General features: G+C 35.0%; 3 protein-coding genes, 1 non-coding gene and 1 pseudogene across 9 annotated transcripts; 1 reads left to right on the top strand and 4 right to left on the bottom strand.

Annotated features, from left to right (window-relative positions):
• Window positions 1-4,701: 4,701 nt before the first annotated feature.
• TRNAI-UAU (transfer RNA isoleucine (anticodon UAU)) lies at window positions 4,702-4,775 on the bottom strand. The gene has a single exon. It is a non-coding gene; the product is annotated as a tRNA-Ile (tRNA).
• Window positions 4,776-6,887: 2,112 nt separating this feature from the next.
• Window positions 6,888-8,658, top strand: LOC129304540 (uncharacterized protein PB18E9.04c). The gene is made up of 4 exons (XM_054944223.1): window positions 6,888-7,208; window positions 7,300-7,857; window positions 7,960-8,128; window positions 8,231-8,658. The coding sequence occupies exons 1-4, from the start codon at window positions 6,989-6,991 to the stop codon at window positions 8,418-8,420; spliced, it is 1,137 nt and encodes a 378-aa protein (XP_054800198.1). The 5' UTR covers window positions 6,888-6,988; the 3' UTR covers window positions 8,421-8,658.
• A 128-nt stretch (window positions 8,659-8,786) lies between these two features.
• On the bottom strand, window positions 8,787-12,605 carry LOC129304541 (nuclear envelope-associated protein 2-like). Of its 2 annotated transcripts, XM_054944224.1 has the most exons (7): window positions 12,559-12,576; window positions 12,409-12,489; window positions 11,822-12,166; window positions 11,563-11,670; window positions 9,839-10,300; window positions 9,648-9,749; window positions 8,787-9,431 (listed from the first exon to the last, which is right to left on the bottom strand). In XM_054944224.1, the coding sequence occupies exons 3-7, from the start codon at window positions 12,029-12,031 to the stop codon at window positions 9,261-9,263; spliced, it is 1,053 nt and encodes a 350-aa protein (XP_054800199.1). In that variant the 5' UTR covers window positions 12,032-12,166; window positions 12,409-12,489; window positions 12,559-12,576; the 3' UTR covers window positions 8,787-9,260. The 2 variants fall into 2 exon arrangements, with proteins under 2 accessions (XP_054800199.1, XP_054800200.1); XM_054944225.1 differs by having other exon boundaries at window positions 11,822-12,143; window positions 12,409-12,605.
• A 1,869-nt stretch (window positions 12,606-14,474) lies between these two features.
• On the bottom strand, window positions 14,475-18,605 carry LOC129306495 (probable L-cysteine desulfhydrase, chloroplastic). Of its 5 annotated transcripts, XR_008592220.1 has the most exons (5): window positions 17,054-18,605; window positions 16,347-16,492; window positions 15,016-15,206; window positions 14,806-14,890; window positions 14,475-14,702 (listed from the first exon to the last, which is right to left on the bottom strand). XR_008592220.1 is itself a non-coding variant. In XM_054947123.1 (2 exons), exon 1 carries the CDS (start codon window positions 18,465-18,467, stop codon window positions 17,103-17,105), a length of 1,365 nt encoding a protein of 454 aa, XP_054803098.1. In that variant the 5' UTR covers window positions 18,468-18,605; the 3' UTR covers window positions 14,859-15,206; window positions 17,054-17,102. The 5 variants fall into 5 exon arrangements, 1 of the variants encoding a protein (XP_054803098.1); XR_008592222.1 differs by lacking the exon at window positions 14,475-14,702 and adding an exon at window positions 16,078-16,155 and having other exon boundaries at window positions 14,859-15,206; XR_008592221.1 differs by lacking the exon at window positions 14,475-14,702 and having other exon boundaries at window positions 14,859-15,206; window positions 16,347-16,495.
• Window positions 18,606-19,768: 1,163 nt separating this feature from the next.
• Window positions 19,769-21,653, bottom strand: LOC129305656 (uncharacterized; annotated as a pseudogene).
• Between the last annotated feature and the right edge of the window lie 3,824 nt (window positions 21,654-25,477).

Below are 25,477 nucleotides of genomic sequence, written 5' to 3'. Positions count from 1 at the left end.
AAGAAGAGAAGGAATGGATGCTTTCGGCGTTTTTGCGTGCCATCATTACACACACACACATATATATATAATAATAATAATAATAAAGAAAGAAAGAAAAAAGAGAGAGGAAAGAAGAAATAAAAAAAATGTGGGACCCACTAAATTTTTATGAAAACTCACCTGTTTCCTTCGTTTCTTCATTCTTTCCTGTGCACGAGCTGAGGCAAAAAGAGCATCTAGTTTCGCTGGTGCTGGGTTTAAGGTAACAATTTTTAACAGGATATTTAGGGTGTGATTTTAAGCTTTTTAAGACTAAGTAAGTATTCTAAAAAATTTTCTTAATCATCCTTCTTCTTTGGTTTCTGAGTTTGTAGTGGTAGAAAATTTAAAATCTGGAAGAGGGATGAATTTATGTTGAATAAATATGGTTTTTAAGGTTGTTAATAGTATAATAAATGTTCTAGAGTATAAATTTGTTGATGATCTTTGAATTTGTGGCTTATGAATCAAATTCTAAATTAGACCTGAAAATATATGTTGATTTATTGAGGTTTAGATGATTATTTGGGATGAGAAATGAATTATTATGGCTATAGGATTATGATTCTAAGCTAGAGACTCAATTTTTAATTTTTGAATATTTTAGATGCGAATTTATAAAATAAAAAGAAAATTTTGATAATAGAAATCAGTTTAGAAGTTGATTTTTAGATTATTAATGTTTATTGATGAGTAAACAAGGAGTTAAAAATTTTACTTAATAGTATTAACTCTAGATTTGTATTAAGATTGAGATTATGAATTATGTTATATTTTTAATTCTATTATTAGAATTATTTTATTAGTTTCAAAAATTGAAACTAATATTTATAAATAATATGGTATTTGTAGATTGTATTATTGGTGAAAATTATGGTGGGAGAGAAATTGTAAGGAATAATTTATTGAAAAAGCCACAAGGTAACCATGCTTTTAATTTGTGATTAGTGTTACTTCATGTTAATTGAGTGATTATTGAGAAAAATTATAAATTTTATAATATTGTATAATTGTGTAATATTATTATGAATTTGTTTGATTATTGTGGGAGGTGTTGGGAGACTTGCTATTGTTGTTGTATTTATGTGCCACGTGGTATGCCCCTATTGGAGCTCAATAGGTGGTTTATAAGGACTCGGGCTAATCTACTTTTGGTCGGGTAATTTAGCACCGAGTGAGGGCTATGGCTCGAGGTTAATGGAGGGATATAAGGATGGATATTTGTGTATATTGTAATATTTCTTATATTTGTTAGAATTATATTATTTTGGTTCCCACTTAGTAAACACACACTTAACTGTTTGTACACACTATCATAAATTGGCTTTGATTACTGGAACTTTTGAGTCTCATTATGTGGTTAACAATTTTCAGGAGAAGAGCCATGAGTGGCACGTGAAGGAGTCCCAGAGGCTTAGTGGCATAGATCCACTGTCTCTTTTGGGTATTTGATTTATGATTTATAATGTGTTATATTGCCAATATTAGGGCTTTTTGTTTATTGACAATTATATGAATATATAAATGCAATCATGCCTTTCAAACTATTTTTATTTTTAGTACAATTTGGATGACTGTAATTTTAATATTTGGTTTACTTTGGATTGGTTAAAATAGCATGATTATGAGGCCAAATAACTGAGTTGTGTTGAAAATTGACTAAATTGTTTATTTTTCTTGTTGGGAGTATAAGGATGGACAAATGTAATTTAGTTTACTTGTTGGGAGTATAAGGATGGATAAATGTGATTTAGCCTAATGGTATGTGGGAGGTAAAAATTTATCTGAAATGTTATATTGTGTGAGTTGAAGCCAATTATAAAATATTTTATATTAAAATTATTGATATAAAAATGTGTTGGGTGGCTGTAACCCAACTATGGTTGAGTTAAATTATTTAAAAAAAAATTTGGTGTGTTACATAGCCTAAATGCTAGATTGACCAAAGCATCTCCGAAACTCAAGATATACCAGGCCAAACATATAGAGCCCAAGTTTAAACTATGGATCTCTTTTTTAAATAACCTAACTAGGAGTTGTTACTATTTCACCCTCCTTTTTTACCAGCCTGGCCACATAGATATTAGGGAACAAGCCTTCAAAAAATGGCAACCACTATACAAAGTCAACATGAACGTCATAGGGTCATAAATAATATATATCAATGTCACCATCTATATTATCATCTCTCTAATCCATTACCAATGCATGTCATGCATATGCAACAACTACTGCTTACAAACAAGCTTTAAAAAAGAAATAGTACATCGTTGAATCATGCACAATCTTATTTTTTATAGTTTCTCAACAATCTATCATATAATCTATATACATGTATCATACTTAATTAGATAAACTAATGCACAAGTATACTTTTATAAAGCATGACATAAATTATAGTTTGCACACACATGAAAAAAATTCAAATGACCTATCCTTTAACTTATAAGTACTTTAACTTATAAGTAGTCACACGGCAATTTAAGCAGTAAAAGTTCTGAATGAGAGCCTAGTCCTACAAAGCCACGTACCAGATTTGAAATATCTGATTGAAACCTATATCCTAAAATCTCATGCTATGCTCTTGACCACCTCTCTCTCTTGTTCTTGTCTGTGCGCCGCTAATGAAATCATGAATGTGCACGCTTGCATGATACAGTATACTCCTTTTAATCTTATTTATAAAGCACATTTTAAAATGTCTATTTGATTATATTTATAAGTTATGATGTGACTTTTTAGATAATATTTAAAAGTATTTTCAAAATTACCTTTCTTAAGAGAAAAAAAAGTAATATGACATTATTTTTTAAATTTATTATATAGGGGCATAATTGAAATTCTACACCCTTTTATTTCTTGTATTTTTTTTTTACATTGGTATTAATAAGATTGATAAAAATGACTTATAAAGAGGATAGGAGGAGTAATACCTAACGGATTTGGAGTGGGCTGTGTGCCATCCTAATCCATTTTCTCCTCTTTTTTCAATAACATATTATACTTAAAAACTTATAGACATACATACATATTATTTATATTATTATTATTATTGTTTGAAATTAAATCGTTATATTTATTTCATCTTGGGCAAGTTTTATACACACACACGTATATTAATTATGTTACTTATTTTCAAAATTCATAATCGTCAATAAATGCTCAATAATTTTCGATGCTCTCACGATTTCTATGCCTCAAGAATTTTTTTTATATTCCTCAAAATTACCTATAATTTTTTTATCACCCAAAGATTAACATATGAGATGTTACATATCCTCATGCAATCATTCATGGGTTTTGGGTCCAAATGATATCCCTTATCTGTTTTCTTATGGGGGTCTAAAACCATTCATCATGAGGCAATAGATTTCTTCGTGTCTGAAGCGTAGAGCCGCAATCATTTGTCCCCACCAATGAGGCGTTTCACATTGATGCTTGGGGTAGTTTTCATAAAGTCGGTGAAGGGAAATTCAGGGGAGATGCTCAAATTGTTCTTCCTTGTACAGTTATACTTGCTCCCCCATAATGTGATTCAACTGTTGCGTTTTTGTGTGCCTTCATGGCCAAGAGAACATATATTGTCATCACATTTTTGTGCTTTCGAAAGAGATTTGTGAAAAATGTAATTTTAGTGGACGACAGTTTAAGAAGTGTGTCAATATTCATGAGATTTTAATTTTCTATCAAGGAACAGTCTTCGAGTCTTGAGGAGTTCGGGTTTCATATTTAAAAATTCAGTCAAGCCTTTTTCTAAAGTGAAAATTTCATCCTAAACTAGCTTCGGAGCACAGTCTCGCCGGGGAAAAATGGCGCTTAGTCGTACTCAATGGTTGATATCTGAGTCAGATTATACTGATTCTCATCAACTATCTAAATTTAAGTTGAAGAATTCTAGTACAGAAACAGATGATTGCTTGATAATGCAACAACATCGTAAATCTATGAATTAAGGATCCAACCAACTCCTGTATATTGCGAAACATTCAAAAACCTAATGACCAAAATGTTGGCAAAAAAAAAACAGAGAGAGAGACCAAAAGTACACATTTATCTTAAGCCATAAAAATCCATTTCGTCAACTTCATCATTTCTTCCTTTCAAGGTTTTCATTACTTATTTCTTCAAAAGGAGTCCGATTATTAATTATCATGCTCTGTATAATTTTATTTGCACGATAATTCCATTTTAATAGTTACTGATAACATTATGAGTTAGCATTTGAATGGCAGTATTCATGTAAAGATGAATTTTGTCTGAGGCTTCGTTTTCGTTGCTTCACTTGTTTCTTCATTTGAATATCTATTTGAGAGTACGAGTACTCATGTGCTGAAAAATAATCAATAAGAAAGATTTACATATCAGGTGCTCAATAATACCTTATCATTTTATATTCAAAGATAGCCGAATGGTGCTGTTGAAAAAAAAAAATCAATAAATGCGCATTTTTTTTTTCTTTGGATTAGAAGTAGAAGAAAATTATCAAACCAAGGTTTCTTTTTGCTTTTTTTTTTTAAATGACCACAGTATCAAAAACCTAAAAATAGTAAATTAAGACACGTAGACCTTTTCGCCCTTTTGGGTCGGAAGATGGAAAAATGTATTATTATACTGCGCACCCAATGTGCAACGAACGGGCTAGAAAATCATGCATACACTGAGGGAATTTTAACATAATAATGGTCCCGGCGGGGCTCGAACCCGCGACCTTCGGCTCATAAGACCAACGCTCTAACCAACTGAGCTACGGGACCTTCATTGGTCGTTGTGAAATATTTTATTTACTGTTTTCAATGCCAACACAAAGTCCTGTAAAATGACTTTTTGGAAATTCGATTTGGATTTCCCTGTTAAGTACATATAAACAGCTACGAGGAGGAAGTGGGGGGAAAAAAAAGTGTTCACAAGTATTATGACCTACATATGTAAATGGATCCGAGTTTAAAGTAAACCAGAGTTGCAGTTCTATAGGAAACAGGCAGGACTCTGACAAGGGCAGCTAGGCGGGGCAGCAGTGGTACTAGTTTTCCCAAGGCTTGTTATAGGAAGATAACACACCTTGGTAGATGAAGGAGTTAGTAGCTCTGAACAATAACTTGGAAACGTAATTTAATGGGGTTTTCAATGTCCAGAGATTTTAAGGGTCCCAAGACCTTCCTCCTGGGTTAGTTGGGGCCGTCTTAAATTCCCTACCAATATCACTAAATCCTTTAAGTATAAATTGGGAGGGAGGGAAGTGGCATTTCAAAGCACTGAACCACGTTGAGAGTTGAGACTATGGAGAGAGCAAGCCAGGTTAAGGTGTTGGTGGTGTTGGCAATGCTGCTGGTGGGGCTGCTTGTTTCGAAGGTCGAAGGTGGACGGAAACTGAAGGTTGAAGAGCCGCAGAGCTTCTTGGGAGGAGGCTCCGGGACAGGAGGGACGTTTCCGAGCCCCGGCGGCTTTGCCGGATTCTTCTGCACTTTCCCAGGTGGCTGTACCCCGACCCTGCCCCTTAACCCAGTTGTGGGAGTGGGATCGCCGCCGCATGCATGACCAAGCCACCTCAACTTGTTACTACTTATTGTTGTGTTCAGTTAGGTTGTTCACGACACTATCTTTTGCGCATGTCCGTGTTGGTGTGTCGCCAGTGCATCTAGTGTGTGAGTTTGTTGGCTTTGGTTTTTGGGCGTCAAGGGGCGTCATCTGGGTGTTTATTATGTAGTCGCCAGCTAGCATGTTCAAACTCATTGAGCGAGAATACATGGATCGGTATGTATACGATGGCATGATTTCTAAGTTTATGTCTATGAATTATATCACTCGGCTTTACACAAAATGTTCTTCGTTGCTCCTTTATGGTCCAAGCAGAATCGCACGCGTGACATACATAGCCGTCTATTATTTCCTGAATTAAAAACTGAGGGGTCTGTGGCTGTGTGCTAGCCTCCCAGGAGACTAGGGGGATCAGTCATAAATTAAGACGCATATTTGTATTGCAGTAACTAAGTGTTGGCCGATCAAAGTATGATGGAGTGAGAGTGGGTTTAATTTGGTTATCTAAGCTTTTTGCCATGTCACTCCAAACTAAACTCACTCTCACTCTGTTATACTTTGATATGTGACCAATGATCAGTGGATAAAATTGTGCTAAGAGACATATATATGATCATGGGTCACATATCATCGTCCTTCTGTTGCTTTGGTTTAGTACAGGTGGGATTTTGTGGACACCAACTCTTTAATACTTTGAGAGCCCAATCTAGGTAGGATCGCGTGGCGGCCGGAGCACTTTGGTGGTGGCATTTCCATTTTACACGTTGCCGATGACTAATAGTAATGAATGAACTCTCTGTCTGTGGTTTTGCTTTTGTGGTGGAGCCCTTTGGCACACCCTGATTTTGATTGGCTTGAAATCCAGAGAGTCATTACATTGTTCCACATGGGCTGTCTTTTCCCCCTCGCTTATATGTTATGTTGGATTTCCTTCCTCAACTCCAACATTTTAAAATAAGATACCACAAACTTGGCAATATCACAACCCTTCTTTCCGATATATCCATCATGACCCAACCGACGAGGCAGAGGCAGGTGGCTTGGTCCAATTTGATGGCAACATTAGAAATTCATTCATTTTTCCTCTAAAAAAAAAAAATAGCGTTATTCGTCATTCACATTCGTGCGCGTTTGTTTAGAACGAGTGACCAACTATGCATGCTAAATCTTTCATCAAGCTAAAAAAAGCATAGCCGACATGACAGCGCACGAATTTTTCCTTTTCTTTTTCTTTTTTAAAAAACATTGATAGGGAAAAGAAAATGCAGGGTCACATGCGACGCAGGGGAGAGCAGAGTAGGAGGGTGGTGAAAGACGCAAATAAAATTTGAATTCGTGCGCCTAAAAAGAAGATAATTAAAGAAAAGTGAGGGGGAATTGCAGGAGACGACAAGATTTCTAAACACATCATCATCCTTAAGGACAAAGTAACATGTTTTACTTTATGCTCCCAAACGGATCTTCTTTCATGCGACACTTTTCCGCTTTTCACTCTGTTATCCTCAATCTCGCCTCCCACTCCCACGCTCTGATTCTACATTTCCGATCCAAACCGTCTCTGTCTCTTTCTCCCATCACTCCCATCACCATGGCCAGCCCTCCTCGTTCTTTCTTCTTCCTCCTTCTCTCCTTCCTCCTTCTCTACAGTTCCGGTGAGTCCCTCTCTCATTCTCTCATTCTCTGCTTCTTCTCAATTCCCCTTCATATTCATCTGCAATCTCACGATTCTCACACTCTTTTCAGGATTCATGATGCCCATCTTTTCCGATCGCGACTCTCCAGCCCCACCTGGTGCCAGTATCTTCCTATCTCACCTTCGAATGATTGGCAAGATCCTCCCCAGAAGAACGTTAGGGGACACCACCGTCATCACAGTACCTTCCAGTAATCCTGTCACTGTGTACCCCACGAATCCATCCGCGGTGCCTGTCACGGTACCTTCCTCTAATTCCCCCGTGCCGGTTACGGCTTATCCTCCACCGTCGTCAACTGGTGTTCCGGTGACAAATTCTCAACCACCACCTCCTCCGACCACCTCTAATGCTGCTCCTGCTGCTTCTGGGCAGAAGTGGTGTGTGGCTAAATCTGGAGTTTCACAGTCTGCTCTTCAATCCGCACTCGACTATGCCTGTGGAATGGGAGGCGCCGATTGCTCTCAGATACAGCAGGGAGGGAATTGCTACAATCCCGACACTCTGCAAAACCACGCTTCTTATGCCTTCAACGCCTACTACCAAAAGAACCCCTCTCCTACCAGCTGCGACTTCGGAGGCACTGCCACCTTAGTTACGATCAACCCTAGTGAGTTAGATCTTGTTATTTAATTTTAGCCACTCCATTGCTTGTCTTCTGTGCATGATATGATTCAACCTACCGAGCATTATTTCCCCCCCCTTGAAATAGGTTCGGGTTCTTGCATTTACGCATCGTCGGCGTCTTCTTCTTCGTCGTCGCCGCCACCGCCAACAACCCCGTCGTCTTCTTCGTCGTCGCGGCCAGCATCTGCGTCATCATCACCAACAGCATCTCCGACTCCAACAACACCGTCATCACCAGGAGGTGGTACTCTAGGGTGAGTTTCATGCATGGCTTCACCAATTCTCAAATGTTGACCATTAAGCCTTGAACATGGATGCTAATCCTGCTTCTTTCTGGGTATTATTATTGTTTGCAGCTATGGTAGCCCAACATCATCATCGGCGACATTGAACTCGAGCAATCCGGTGTCAGGTTATACGCCGCTTGTTGGGTCGCAAAGCCCACCTTCCACCACATGGTCACATTCAAGTGGTCTCAGGCCTTTTGTTGGATCGACGCTTCTGCTGGCATCGCTGGTCACAGCGCAACTCAGCGTGCTTCCTTAGAATAGGACGAGTAGCTCTATTATTATGGCTCAGGACTTAGGTGAGTGTACTTGTAGAATTTAAGTAACTGCAGTTTCTGGCTTCTGGGCTGCTGTGCCTGTGCTTTGCTACACGGGGTTATTGTAATGTACATAATTTGTCGGAGCTACGTTACATTAGTGTCTGCCGGATTGACACTCAGATAACATTATTGTTAGCCCACATGCTTGAAAACCTGCTTCGCTCAGATTACACATTCGATAGTGGTAGAATTTCAATTTCCAACAGCAGAGCTAACTATCTTATAATCCAAGAAAGTCCGAATATTCTAAACCTTAACGAGATATTAAATCGCGAGTTTTCCATATAAGCACCTTGTTAAACTCTGAAGTTGGTTGCTAATTGTGAAGTGAACGCTTGCTCGAGTTCTCAAAAAGGCAGAAAACAGGGCCAAAATTATCACAACAGCTGACTAACTTTTATGAAGCAGACGACTCATCTGCCAGTAAAATAAATTAACGCTCCAAGAGGACGCGCATCAATTACTTGGTGATAGTATTCCGCCAAGTTATGATTACAGTAATAACTAATAAATCATATTGGTCCACCGCCTCTGGTATGCATTAAACAACCAACAAGTACGGCGAACCACAGCCTCAAGCACAGTTAATTAGACGTCATTTTACTTTTACGACAGACAGCAAAACTCGTTAGGAGTGTAAACTAGAGCTAAACTATTTTTATATATCAAACAGTATTTCTACCAGCAAAATGGTTTCTCCTACTTCCCTGCACTCCTTAAATCTATGTACAAGAATTATTTGATTTATTTCCTAACGGTAAGAACTTGAACACCCCCAACTACCGCTTCGAGAATACCACCAAGATCAACATGGACACGGACGCCACAATTTTGAATCCTGAGCTTTCCCAGAAGTTCTGGTTTTGCTTTTCTGCACCCACTTCACTTCGTTGTTTTGCTGCCAACTGATCTCTCAGATCTTTTATTGCTTTGTCCTGTCTCTCTCCCATCTGTGTTCACAAAACCATACAAAACATACGTGTCATTTGATTGGGGCGTGGATTCATTTCTAAGCCTGCCAGTTCAGAATGAAACCAACTCACTCTTTCATAATGCAGTGTATACCCTGACCCAAACAGCAATATTAAAGCAAACCGTGAAAATTTTAATAGCAGCAAGTATAAATCACGTAAAACAAAAATGATCAACGCTCAGTAAAATCTCACCTTGTGAAGCTTTCGTGTCTGAGAACGGGCTTCTTGCAGACAAAATTCCAGTTTCAGCATCCTCTTCTTCAGCTCCTGGTCAACACACCGCCGTTTCTCTAACTGCATTTTAAAACAAATGGATATTCATAAATACACAAGCCATAATGCTGGAACAAGAACATGACAAGGCAAACAGCAGATGGATTTACCTGTGATTCTAATTCCTCAATCTTGAACTTCGAATGAGACGACACAATCTTGATATCATCCTTAAGTTTTGCTATTTCCTCATCCTTAACAATCAGACGCTCGTGTATCTTCTCTAAGTTCCTAGGGGAAACTTCATCTAATATTTTCCTCAGTTCACAATTCTTGTTTGCTCCCGCTTTCGCAAGGGCTTCCCTGACATCTTGCTCAATCCGCATAACTTCGTCTTTCAGTTGCTTTTGTGAAGATTCCCTAGCATGAAGATCCTTCTGGAGATTATCTAGTTGCTCTCCCATCCTAATGAAACGACCCTCCTGCTCTCTCAGAGAACAATTTTTCTCATCTAATTCTTTTACAAGTTCTGCATATTGGAGATCTGCTGATTGAGCTGATGCAACACTTGCCTCAGCAGCCGCTCTAGTTGATGCGATCTGTGTTCTAAGATTATCTAACTCATTTAAATACTGCATCAAAACAACTTGATTAGTTAATCAATACTGATTGGGCTACAACCAACATAAATGCGTCATTATGATTTTACTATAATGACATTTTTCTGCAAACTACTAGCAAGAGATATTAAGCGACAGTGCCACATACAGAATTTAGTGTTAACAATAAAAGTTTTCAAATTTCAAGATTTGTTACAGATGTCATGATGCCAAAGACCTGTGTCATGATCCATCTTGACTCTGTCAACAATTTTTAATTGCCTTCATGCCAGATGTCCTGATGCATTAACGAGGATTGATCGCGAGAGGGGAAAAAAAAGGAGTAATTTTTGATCCAGCATTTAAATTTTATTTTTGTTTTATTGCATTACTAAAAAATAAAATAAAAAGTACACGGTATATCATTGAATGCGATAAGCAAAGGTTAAGAAACCAAGCTTAATGTGCCAGGAATTCCGGAGTCGGGGCAGACGCAGTGCATGTACAGTGTTCGCCTGACAAATTGGCGAACCCAACCAAAAGGAAAAGGGAGGGAAGGGGGGGGGGGGAGTCTACCACCGTGAAAGAATCTAATAATTTTGACTTCAGCAATAACTCAGAAACATGCTGTACAGCTGTAGGCACAGAAAAGTTCAAAGAATTTGAAATTGCTCCACCTTGGCTTTAGTTTAGCCGTTGTTAGAAGTCAAAAGTAAAATAACCACGACATTTACTTTGCTCCCATAGTACTGGCAAAGCCATTTGAAACTAGTGATTAACCCGTTATGTAAATGAGTCTGGTTGAGGATGAAAGCCAAAAAGTAAAACGAATCAATGAAATTGTTTATATCAGCAACGTGCCTCCATAAACAAGCAATGATCGAGTGTTTGCTTAATTTTAAAATATTTTACCAATGCTATTGACTATTGATATTGATGTTGCTTACACTGTTTATAATCATTAGCATCAGAAACAAATGTCATAGACAATAAAATAAGTCAGATTAAAAAGTAACAACATAATAACATATCAAAACATTTAGTCACCATTTCTTCCCTTGGGCTCCACCATAAAATGGAAATGTCAAAAAAAAAAAAAAAAACGCTCAAATGATCACCGAATATGTAGTATTTTTTTACGGCCAAAAAAAAAAAATAAGGTTTACACAAAAAACGTAAGATGGAGAATCGTATGGAGATTTCATATGTGCAAACAAAATGATTAGAATTATATATTTTTAAAAGAAAAACCGGAAACAAGGTTCCAAAAATAGTAGAACATGATTAAATAAAACCTTCTCTGTGGTAGAGGCTGAAGCCTGAAGTCGCTTGTTTCTCTCCTCCAATCTCTTCTGCAACCTATCAATTTCCTCTTCCATGTTCCTGGCTTTAACCTCTGCTTCCTGAGAGAGAATACTCATAAAATTTAGCTCGATTAAAATTTGTCCCCACCAAGCCACAGAGCAGGAATGATTGTTTTCAACTTTCAATGTCGTGAGTATAATAATAATAATAATGATAGCATAGCTCGAAATGAAACAGAAAGTTTTGAACCTGTCTTGTTAGGGTTTCTCTGGCAAATGATTGCTCTTGTGATATAAGGCGGCTCCGCGCCTCCTTCAACTCTGCGGCTAATGACACCACGTTGCGCCTGAAGCTCTGCTTCTTTTCATTTAAATCCTTTAACAATGGATCAATATCCCGAGCCGCCACTGATGACAACCGCAAAGACCGGGACGAAGATGATTTCTCCGAGATTGGCATGGTTAAAAACAGAAATTTTAAGTCCAATGAGAAAATGCTCTGAATTCACTGCTATGAACAGGAGATCAGCAGTTTATGGTCTTTGACGTGAAACTATTATCGCCGTTCCCGCCTGGAAATTGAAAGTCGAATAGACTTCAAGACGGGGAAAAAAAACGCGTGCGCACATGTCAGTTTAATGAAAAAATAAGTTAGGACGAGGTCACTTGTAAAGAAATCGAACTTATTTGCAATGATTTGTGCAGGATAACAGCAACTTCAGTCTTGACTTAAGGGAAGAAAGAGACTTCAAGAACAGGTTCAAGAAAGCGTGAAGCTGAAATGATTCTTAAAGAATGTTAATCGATTAGCGGATAGAGGTTTGAAAAGAGAAATACCTTATTCAGTGAAAACCACATTTGTGTTCAGTCTGTCTTCGGTCGTCTCAGCTCGAACCATAAGTTTATTCTGCAGAACATCTGTGACAAAACACGGACCTCACCTCAGGAGTTAGGAGTTAGGACACGAATGAAGAATTAAGAATTTACCAGTATTTAATTTTAATACGTAATAGTATTTCATTATTTTGTCTTCTTGGTGTTGCCTGTGAGCAAGTGCAGCTGGTTGAACATTGAACCTTTTTTTTTTTTTAATAAATTACAGGGCAAAGCAAGCCATGCAAAGAAAAGGAGTTAAAGTAAGTCAAATCTTATAAAAGGACGACATTTTTAAAGTGAAACGTTAAAAATTAAAATATTAAAATTATTGCTTGTGACATGTCGAGTAAATTAATTTATATATTTATTGAATTTTTTAAATATATAGTTAAATATGAAAATTTAATTTTTTATGATGAAGTATCTAATTTTTTTTATTGTGAAATTGAGAGAATAATTTGAGTTGTGTGTAGATTGAATAAGCACCAAACGACATGACAGGAGGCGAGGAAGGGGATTTAGTAAAAGCTAGGTTCGGATTGGAAGCTAACGTGGCTAACGTAGGTTCGGAGTTTTTAACCTCGGTTTTGCCGACGTGACGAATTCCGAAGCGCGGGGTGTCCCCGTGGTAGTGACCACCAAAGACTAAGCGCGGCAAACCCAAAATTTTAAACCTGCACCAATAATTTTCAAACACGTGTCCATACATGGGACCTCATCACTGAGTGGAGTCAGAAGAATCAGCCAACTCAACCATGTCCGAGGCCCGTCCGTCAATCGCAAACAACCATGCACGCCCCCTTTTTTCTGGGTAAAGAAGAGAGCTGGGCCCAATTAAAGAAATGACAACATATTGTAGGGGGTTGCAATCCGGGCATGGATCCTATCCTTCCCTTTTCCATCGTCTTCCATTCTTTTTTCCTTTCTAGCCATTTGATCAACATTTAAATAGTTCACATTTGATTTCGTACAAATTTATTATTAAAGTATTAAATTTATAAAAAAAATATAAATAATAAAATTCAATCTATTAAAATTTAACAAGGACAAATTAAAAATACAGTAAAAATAAAATGAAATGAAATGTTTTGAAAGAGATTAAATTTTGATTATTCAAAATCTTGATCTAATGGTTACAAATTAAAAAGAAGAGTGAAAGATGATGGGAAGAAAGAGGAGAGAATCATGTCCCATTGCAATTCCATGCGCTCTTGCAGCAGCACCACCACCAAGGTCCTCATAGAGTCAGAAGCCATGTCATAATAAATATAAAGAATCACATTCAAGCAGTAATCGTTAACTGATTTGAATTTTGGCTCTTCCACATGTAAAAATCATCTTGGAAATTGGACCAAGTAGGGCCATTTTGCCAACGGTCAGATCAAAAATTGAATCTAATTTTAGAAAAAACAAACTGTTTAAAAAAATATTTTTATCAATTTTTGAAAAAAAGATTAAAAATTTTAATCATTTAATATTATATTGTATCATGTAGTTAGCTAAATCATGATAAATTTAAAATATTTAATTATATTTTTAAGTTAAATAATAATTTTATATTTATTATTTATATTTAGATTATTATATACATATATAAATTTTTTAATTTAATTATTATGTTACTATTTGAACATTGATCTAATTCGATTGAATCATACAAACTGTGAATTGCTGACATTTTTAATTCAATATTCAATCTAATTCTAAAAATATTACATCCAACCAAAACAAAATATTTACAAATAAGGACTAATAATAAATTTAATTTGAAAAAAATAAGTTATATTTTTACTTTAAAAACAAACCATTTCATATTTATCCTTATTTTTGAATACTTTTCTTAAATGATCCTTAGATGTAATCTCCTCCAATAAATAAGACACACCCAATTATCCCTTGCTTGAATTGATATACAGATTGATTATTTGTAATGTTTCCAAAATAATTAGTTACATGCGTTTTGTGAGATTCTCTGCCTGATGACCTCTGAGAATCCGATCACCTCCAATTTATAAACATTGTTAAAATGATAATCAAGATCATTAATATTGTTAAAATCATCCCAAGCAAACTCAATTACATTTCAATCCATTTTCATGAAAATCAATAAATCCATCTCTAACAAAGATTAAGGTTCTCAGCTATGCTATGGATGTAAACAAAACTAATTTCTTCTTCATGAACCCACATTCCCATGCTCCATTTTCATGACAAATGATATCCCAAGAATGGCCTGTTGATTGCTTGCCTCCCATCTTGAATTAAACAAAAATATTATTAAAACACACTTGCATCCGTCCCTCGAATTCAATACATTTAAACAAGAAAACGAGAGATCATTAACTCTCCTATCCTCACCTTCCCTACGTCTCTCCGCTCCGCAGGCGAGCCAATCAGTCAATCACGCCCCCTTAGTCAAATTGACGGATTTGTAAAATTTAGACTGAAGAATCAAAATGAAAATGAGATTAAGGTTAATGTTAGCATGAACTGGCGCAATGGATAACCAACCTCAGAATCTTTATTATATTTACAATACAAGGATAGCTCCATGGATATAATACATACATCCACGTGAACTTGGCTTCCACGGTAGTAATTCAACTCACAACACTAACTCGAGCACTCGCTGCAGCTGCACTATCTCTACAACTTAAAAACTCCATGGTACCAAAACCATCATTACTGGCCCCACACTTGTAAGCTACTGAATTATTCCCGTTATTCATCTGAAAGATTCCTAGACCCCCTACCATGCACTGCATATAAAGAAATTGTCATTCTCCCCGGTATCCACAACGAGTAAATAAATAAGGAACAAAGAAAATAAGCAAGAACAAAAAACCTTTCGCAGCAATTGGAACAAAGAAAATAAAATGGCATTCTCAGGTTGGACATAAAAGTAAGGCAAGAACCTTTCGCAGCTTTAGGATGGTCCTGTACTTGAGTCTCTATATATACGGTGTGTCTAAATCTACTATACATGGCTGACTGATGCGACTCCATAAAATCGCTGTTCTTTCGCATGACAAAAAAAAAGGGATGCCCACACTGGCACTTCACAGACATAGTAAGCAACTTTTTCAAGGATGCTTTCCCATTTGCATCTTAAAAATTATACTACTTTCAATGGCAAGAATAAATATGAAAAAGACGTAATTGATAAAACTTGATCTGTTTAAAGAAAAGGAGCAGAAAACACGAGGTTTAGGAGGCATGCTACCAGTCACCAGAAAAACCAAACACGTATCTGAATTACTAAAAGCAGACAACCTCAGCTTCATGATAAAATAAACCGCTGCAAAGACATGCAACTTATTTTGGAAAGGGAATAAAGACGCCATAGAAAAAAGACCTTTTGGGCTCTGAAAAAACGAGGGGAAGAGAACCAACACTGTAAAATAATTATAAAAATAAAATAGATATTTCATGATAAATTAGCCCCCCTTTCCAACCACTTCTACGGGATTCTCTATGCTAGATCTAATATGAGTTGGCAAAGGAAACAGGCTCAGTAGTAAGCACAACACTGGGGTGGAGTTTGGAGAATACCAAAGCTGCTCCATCATGATTCGCGAGATACTAACAACTACAAAAATCCCATTAAAAAATAAAAAAGGAAGTTCAAACCTCATAGTTTGTCTTCAATAATAAAAACGATTTTTCTTCTATCTTTGGCCGGAAGAAGCTGAGGTGGGGGATTTCAGTCTACCACACACACAAAATATAAATGAACAAGCCATAAGTAGAAGCCACGCTTTTCGATCTCCAGGGTATATGATAAGAAGAAGGCTAGATAATAATGAAATTGAAAAATACAGACGGACAAATTCGAATAAAACATAATAATTGATTGCACGCTAGAGCCTTGTAATTTCCCAAGCATTCATGGAACATACTAGGATATAAGTTGCTTATTTTCACTTGAGCACGAGAGCTTTTAGAATGGAAGAAACACCCAAGTTGATGCTAACATGTTCCGCAGCTGGGGGGATTCTAGATAAGTCAAGCCATGCATGACCCAGTGGATTTCTATTTTCTACATCTGCTAAAGGCAAGTACTTGCGTTCAGTCATTAATTTCAGAGCTGACTGATACATATTCCATCTAATCAAAACTCTATATTCGCAAACATTAAATTATAAAATAAATAAGAAAACTAATCATTTGATTGTAGTTTTAGTTTTGACTTAACTGCAGGGTAATTTTTATTAGATATATGGTTATAACTGATAAGTTTTTGTTAGTACTAGTTATAATCTGTTAAGATAGTTTGGTTTGTTGAAAAGTCTGGTACTTGGCCTACTGTGATAGGTCCAACTCACTAAGCTCTATATAATGAAGTCAAGCACATCAGAACGTTCAGTTTTGGAACATACAGAAATACATTTAGAAATATTATTTTCTTCTCTTTCTTTCAGTAATTTTAACCCTTTAAAACATTAGTCTCTATATATTTTAAAAAATAAAACTGCAAAGACTAAAGTTATTTCTTGGACATTTACAGGGACTAGTTCGATCGAATCAGTTCAAATTTCAAAGTCTCAGTGAACTTGAGTTAAAAGTCGAAATTTGTTGAAATCCCAATAAATAAATAAGAAACTACCTTGTACAAAGCGGATGTTATAATCCAAGCGAGTTCAGAGAACACCTCTTCAATTAGAAAGGAGGGCACAAGTAAACTTATTGCGCACAAGTTGATTAATTGCATCCCTGAACTTATAATAATCATCAGCTCTGTTGTAAACTTGATGAGAAATTCGGGCATATCCAGTTACTAATCCAATTTCCCCATCTTTTGGTGGCCGATAATATATAGGCACTTCAACGCCAAATTCATCCCTCAAATGTGTTCTCAGGTTCATAGCATCAGAGTCACTCAATATTCCCAAGCAAGCAGGTAACCCTACCATAATCATGCTCGCGCACATATCCGGAGGACTACCAAGATGGGTTCCCCATGCCGTGGCCAACATTCGACCCATCTCCACAACAGCTTCATGATTCCTCTTCTTGATTCCTTCAATGCCGCCTTCAAATCTACTGACAAATTCCAAAACTGCGGGAACCACCAATTGTGCACTATAATCTCTCGTGCCAATCCAAGCACTTTCAGTGGCCAACCCATTACCATACTCATGGGACACCACGGGATGATGCAATTCAGAGCATCTAGGCGACTTCCGACAGTACAAAAACGCAATGGAAGGTGGGCAAAAGAACCATTTGTGCAAATTGCTGGTATAAAAGTCTGCTCCGATCTCTTTCACATCAACATCAGTACACCCAATAGCATGAGCTGCGTCCACGAAAACTTGGTCAACGCCTTCTTCCCTACAAATCTTTACCAAATCCCTAACAGGAATCACCACGCTTGGCATTGAAGTGACGTGATCAATCACAGCTAGCCTAACCCTGCTACCGTCAGCCTTTCCTCTCTCCAGTGCTATCCTAAATTCAGTGATAATCTCGTCATTAGAACTCACAGGAAAAGGCAGCTGGACCTCAATAACTTTGCCTCCGGCGCGAGTAACATAGGCCTCCATTGACTTCTTGACGCTACCGTAAGCGTAATGAAGCATAACAACGACGTCCCCTTTCTGAAATTTTCCTTCTTGAAAGGCCCAGGCAGTCTGCTGAAGGACGATAGCAGCAGCCGTGGTGGCGTTATCGACTATGGAAATCTCATCGACGTGGTCAGCATTAATAATTTCCCTGATAATAGTCCTGGATTGAAGAATCCCCTTCGTGAGTTCGTTGAAGTAGAAAGAGTCCGGCTGGCGGAGATTTTTCAGCTGCCATTTTTGCTGAGCGGCAATTACAGAAGCGGGGCAGCAACCGAAGCTACCGTTGTTAATCCGAGCAACGGCGGGGTCATGGTGAGCGAATTCGGATTGAATTTCGGAGTCAGTAATGAAGGAACCAAGCTTGGGCTTTTTGGGCACGCGAGACACAGAATAGTCGCCGTTGAGGTGATTATCATCGTTATTGTGATTATGACTGTGGTTTTGAGAAGCCATTGGAAGGTGTAGAGAACGAGGAAGAAAGGCTAGGGTTTTAACGAGCTGAGTGATGAACACGAGGAAAAGAAGAGCGAGGCCATAGCTCCCGAGTCACGACAGACGGCAAGGAAATGAGTTGGGGGATACGGACAAATGGCTCCCGAAAAGCGGTTCGTAAATAACTCCATAGATCTATTGCAAATAATTCAATTTATCAAAATAATAAAATTTAAAAAGAGTGACAATAAAATCCAAAACTCAAAATTTATTATAGTTAAATCCCAAATAAAATTTTTTAAAAATTCAAATGTAAATGTTAATTCAATAATCACAAACTCAAAAATTTTAATTGCAAATGTTGATTTTAATTTATAATTTTTAAATCAATATTTTATAACTTATTTTAAAAAAATTATTGAGAATTTAACTATCATAAATTCTAAATATTGGGACTTATTGTCATTTTTTTTAAAATTTATCCGCTCAGCTTACTCTAATATAAAATAGAAATTTTCAGATTAAAAAAATGAGACTCAATAGTTTATGTGAAATACTGAAATTACATATCTATGTATTGCTTTAAAACTTTAAATGAAATAAAAGATCAGTTCCAATATACTCTATTAATACTTATAATTATAATAAAATTCTGTTATCTGATGCTAATGGTGATCTTCGGGCCCAAAAAAAAAAAACTATATGCAGTGATCAAGAGACTAAATACATTTAATGAAACGAAACAAAACCTTAAAAAGTTATAGAGCAGCATAGGAGAGTATTTATAATTTATAAACATAAATATTCTTATTTGGGTAGGATTTGTAATCTAATTCCTGTCACGCTCACATCCATCCACTTCCATGAATTGCAATCCACCGCCTCGGTAGTTTGTTGACCTTCTTTTTGCGAAAGACACCCGCTAGCCCCACTTCTATTTTAATTATAACTTCAACATTGAAAATCTTGACAAAAGCTTATAGCTTGAAGCCATTGATCAACTTTTTGTTTTTTTACTTCAAATCAAAACTAACGAAACAAAGAAATCTCATTGAATTAAAATCTTTTTTTCCAGTAATAACATCAAGATTTTAAAATTTCTGTTGTTGCGGCGTAGTAAGACATGGCATTTAGATTGCATCACGGTCAAACGTAACAACGACAACATACACGCTCTTCATCATTTTGAGAGAAATTGTTTCACGATGTCGACCCTTTGCCATGCTGCTTTCATAAGGGGCTGCACACCACATTTGAAACAAACTCATCTCGTGAAGCATTTCGACATCAGAAAAGGCTAACATGGATATGACGCCAACACCAAGCCAGAAGTATAGATTCAAACAGATTACCAAAGTCTACCAAGTGACACCACCACGAAACGAAAATCCTGCAATTCAAAATCTTCTCTAACTCCTAAATACCAATAGATACAAAACAAAACCACACAGGAGAAATGTTACATGGCTAACTCTCGGCTGCAACAGCATCCTTGCACTACTCTTCCTCAGCATCGTTGCTAAATATAGAGGAGATGGCAACCTTTTGCTTCTTTGCAGATCCCCCGGATGATTTCTAAGAAGTGGAAGAGAAGAGAAGAAAAAATGAAAATGGTGGTAGCCTGATACATTAGTCATAATAACTCGGAATAGATTAGAGGGGTTGAAAGTAATAAGATAATGTACACTGTAAATAACTTTCACAAGCCTGCGCATAGGGAGAAGAATCACACACACACATATTCTATAACCATGGTTAAGAACCGAGGTATAGAACCAGCTTCCTCCCAGAACCCTCAATTCATCCAATTATGTATGAGAAAAGACAGTAAACATAATGAAATATTTCAGTTGGGCAAACCTTCAAAGCACTGCCTTTTGAAGAAAACCCCAACTTCAAAGCCTTCCGCTGGTCATGATCAGCAAGTGTGGTGGCAGCTTTAGATTCAGGGGAAACCGTGGCAAGGCCAGATTCTTCTTGTTGCTGCTAAATCTGATGCTTCTACGCATCAGCACTGGTTGACATTAAAGATTCCAATCACAACATGACATGGAAAGAAGCTACCAAGATAACATTAATTCTTTCACCAACTAGGCATCTATGACCCAAAAATAGGGTGAATAAATGAAGATAATAAGAGGCTTGAGAAAGAGCACAATATCAGGTACCAAAGCAACGACACATTTGGGCAAACTTAGCCATTCCTCGCTCTTGAAGTTTCTGGTCTCGCTTTTGCCTGTCATCCCGGCTACTACTACCATGCATTTCCTCCATCTGTTTGGAGCACTGTAAACCCTATTAGGGAAGTTGCATCAGAGATAAAAAGCTATTTAAGTTAACCAAGTGCCTACCTTTCTGTGACTGTGATCATACTAGCTCAGATGTTCTTCAAATTCCATTGCTAACTTCTATTGCCTGTTGCATAGATCACAATAAAAAACTTTCCGTATTTCAGCCTCAGTTTGAATTTTTTGGTTCTCGTTCGGCTAACACCTTGATTTTCATAATGTGTACGAAGCAGGCAGAAGAAGCCACCAGGTAATATAAACTGCAGGAAATTCTCAAGTTCCGAAGTTGATGGTTCTCTGTGACATGTCCATCCAGTCAGAAGACAGGCATATGCACTATATGCTGCCTTCTCTACTAGGTGCAGGTTTCAGATAATTTAAATCAACTTCAATGCTAGCTACTACATGACTTTTGGACCATTCGTATCTACTAAGTATTTTATATCATGCACCCCGCTTCCTCACACTTTCCTCTGTCCCCTCTAGCTCAACATCAAGCTTCTTTCGCTGGATATAAACTTCAGAAGTGAAAAAGTCTTCTTCTCCTTTGGATCTCTTCTTGTTTGACTATTTTATTTTGGGAACTGTAAACAAAAAGACTCGTAAGCTTGTGTAGATGCTTGCCTTCCCGATATAAAATAGCCATCTTCGTAGCATCCAAATATATGCAAGGGCTATTTCAAAACGATAGAGTGAATCAAATTTACATGAATAACACCACGCAGGTACAATATATTATCTATAAAAACATGGTACCCAGCAATGATAGTTATCAACAACAATTTTGTCACCTGGTGCAAGAGTCAATATATGCTCTGAAAATATAGCCTCGAGTTACATTCTTTTGTTCAGAGTTCAGGTGGACTCATTGTGTGGATTGTTTAAAATTCAATATTTCGTTTGAAATTACTCGCTCCATCCTTGCATACAAAAAGTTTTTTAGAATATTTTTTTATTTCTAAATATAAAATGTTGTCATCATATTTTTTTAATAAATAAACCACTATACCTCTATTATATTAAAAAGGAAAAAAGATAAGTGCTCATAAATTTATTTTAAAAAAATTATTTTTTATTTACAATAATTAGAGACAAACTAAAACATTACTATTTATATATATATATATGGATGGAGGGAGCATAGTACAATCCCTTTTAGAATTCTATCAGTACTGTAATATTGTATGTATCACTCATTAATATATTTTGCCAACAAGTTAGACGTCAAAAGATATGATTTTTCACCGTTTGAAGAATAAAACCCAGTATGAGATATCGTTTTGGGAGACAGCCAGAATGTCGACTGGATTCAGAAAACCCTAGATTAGATATACGGTCTCAGCAGTGCCGGAGCAATGGAGCATAGGCAGCAGCGATTAGAAATTAAATTGAATATAGGAGCATAAAAGAACGACAGTGATAATCTGGGACAGCTAATAACTTGATAAAAGTGAATTTAACAAACTTGAGTGACAGGACAAACCTGGTCATGTTATTGGATCAGAGTGAGCGCATTTTACTTTGGGTTTATCATATAGGGCATGGACCTTAGCCCAACAAAAAGAAGTACGGGCTTGCTTGAAAAGGGTACCCCGGTTTTTGTCCCAAAAAATTGAATTACAATTGCAAATATGCTGGTGATTAATATTTATTTAATTTGTTTCTTTCGTGCCAAGATAATTAGCGAATAATTGAAATCGAAATTGAACTAGGGTAACAGGAAGATTTGATCCTCGACGTAACGGAGGTCCTGAGTTCAAATAATATTGACAAGCAAATCAGAAAATTCAGTCGGGATATATTTTTTAAGAAATCATCAATGAGCACTGGTAATTACAGAAAAAATTAAAATTAAAAAATAATTATAATTTGCTCAAAAAATTCCGTGATGATTAATCTATTAAATATTGGCAAAAGGACTTGTGCAAACTACTGTATAAAGAGTGTTTTAAAAAGTTTATATCTTTATTAAAAAATAAAATTGTTAAACATGTTTGATAAAATTTATTAATACGTAAAAGTGTATTGTAATTTGAAATGAAGGGAGTATGTTTGAAATTAAAATATTTAAATTAAAATATTATTATGAGTAATGTTTACTTTTTTCTCTAATTTAATAATACTATTCATTTATAGAGATAATTTAAAAAATATAATTAATATTTCTTAAAATTTTATAATTTTACTTATAATAAAAAATAAAAAAAAATAGTCTTTACGTTTAAAGATGAAAGGAGTAGGGTCTCTACCTGTAAATAAAATAGAGGAGTCGGTATTAAAAAAAGAAAAAAAAGTAGAGGAGTCACACGATAATAGAGAATACAGCCATAGCCAAGATGAGCAATTTAGACCCCCTAAATTTATATATTTTATTTAATATTTATTAAAATAAAAAAATATAAATTTTAATAAATTCACCATGTCATTAATTTGAATAATATAGATTTAATCTGATTCAATTTAATATTATTTTTTATATTTTTTATAAATTAATTATTTAAATATATTTTAGACAGTTTGAATTTAATACTTAAATTTTTAAAAAAATTTAAAAATTTTTATTTTAATAAATATAATATTAAAAAATAAAGATAACCTTCATATTGAAACTTTAAAAAATAAAAAAATTATAATTTTAAATTTTTAAATCTAGACCGCCTAAAATATATTTGGATAGTTAATCTATAAAAATTATAAAAATATTTAATATTAAATTCATCATCCAAGTTAAATCTATATTATTTAAATTGATGATAAAATAGATTTATTAAGATTTATAATTTTTATTTTAGTAAATACTTTATCTGTTAAAAAATATAATATATTTTTTAAGGATTAAATGTTAAAAACTGTAAGGTATTTTTAATTTTTTAGATGTGATCATTATATTTTTTAAAGAATGCTCTAATTAAATAAGTCACTTTATAATTATATTTATTTTAAGATAAAATATCCTATTAAATAGAGATACATATAAAAAATATATAAATAATTTAAAAATAAATAATTATTTTATTAAGATAAAATTTAATTAAAAATATTTTATATTTTTTAAATAAAGAGAGTATAAAATAAAATATATAAATAAAAAATCCGGACAGTCCACCCAAAAAAAAGCCAAAAAAAAAAAGTAAGGGAAACGCAAATATCTAGAATGAGGCTGAAGTTTCACACGCACAGCTGTTGGGAAACAAAGAAAAGAGATCATCCTTTTAACTTAATTATAATAAGAATAAATATAAAAAATATAATTAATTTTAAAATAAGTAACTATTTTATTAAGATAAAATTTTATTAAAAAAACTGTATATTTTTTCAATGAAGGGAGTATAAAATAAAATATATAAATAAAAAATCTGGACGCTCCACCAAAAAAAAAAAGCTGGGAAAACGCAAATATCTAGAAAAAGGCTGAAACTTCACACTCACGACCCTTGAAAAACAAAGAAAAGCGATCATCCTTTTAACTTAAATTATAATATATGGCTTTTTTTTTTCATCGTGGTCATTGTTGAGGAAAACACCCTGGCAAATTTGATTTTGGTACATAGAAAAGTAGAAACGGAGGGAAATAAATTGCAGCTTCCCGAGGCAACTAGATCCCAGTTATTTGCTTTCAACTTTGTTCTTCTTTCTTTTTTATTCGTGAAAACACTATTTTTAACCCCAACATTTTACTTAGGTTTTAACATAGATTCCTATATATATTTTATTTTCAGTATTCTAAATTCTTATATTATCTTCCGTCTATAATATTGATCCTTATAATTTTAAAGAGATATTAATATGATATAAATACTGTTAATAATACTAATACACGAATTAACATTGTTAATTTCATGCTTATTTGTCCAATTGATGTTGGTATAAGAAAAATTTAATAAGTAAAAATAAAAAAAACCTACATCAAATGAAATAAAACGCACAAATTTCTTGTAGGTTTTTTATTAAAAATTTTATGTTAGTAAAGTTTGACACGTATGCACAAAATATTGTCACATAATTATCGACACAAAACACTCCATACTTAACAGTTATTTAAAAGAAGTGACAAATAAATAAATAAAAAATATTTGACAATTGTTTTGAAATAACTATAGAGTAATTTAATGTATAATTGACAATTAATTATAAATATTTGTTAAATATATTACATACATACATATATATATATATTTGATGCTTTTTTAAAGGTAATTGTCAAATACAAGCCTGGTATACTTGACAGTTTTCTATAAACAAACGTCGAGTAGATGATATTAAAAAGATTTTTTTAAAAAAAATATATGTTTGATGCTTTTTTTTTTTTTGCTTTGTCAAGTACATGCCAAACATATACTTGGTGATTATTCTAGAACAAGCATCAAATTTAGAATACTTGGTGATTGTTTGAAAATAACTATCAAGTATTATATTTTTAAATTAGATTTCAAAATTGAATCATTTTTATTCTGTTCGCACCTAAACCCTTTTAGACACTCGTGAAAATATATTTTGGCCATCCAACCATATTTTTCACTGTCGCAATGCTAGGTTCTTGATTATTTGCCTATTTTCTCATTGCAAAGCTTGTTTGTGTGTTCATCGTTCCCCTCGTACGCTCCTCTCTTTGTCTTTCATTGTTTTCTTGTCTCTTGAGGTTGGTTCTTTGATTTTTTTTTTTTTAATCATCCATCCTTCTCTTTAGTTCATATGTTATATATTGTGATTCATTTATGGCAAATGGTGATTTCAAATTTAATT

This window comes from Prosopis cineraria, unplaced genomic scaffold (assembly GCF_029017545.1).
Source record: "Prosopis cineraria cultivar Desert tree isolate PC_DT_omini unplaced genomic scaffold, ASM2901754v1 PC3, whole genome shotgun sequence".
Lineage (NCBI taxonomy): Eukaryota > Viridiplantae > Streptophyta > Magnoliopsida > Fabales > Fabaceae > Prosopis > Prosopis cineraria.
The sequence above is the reverse complement of the archived record's forward strand: the minus strand, read 5'-3'. Positions and strand labels throughout refer to the sequence as shown.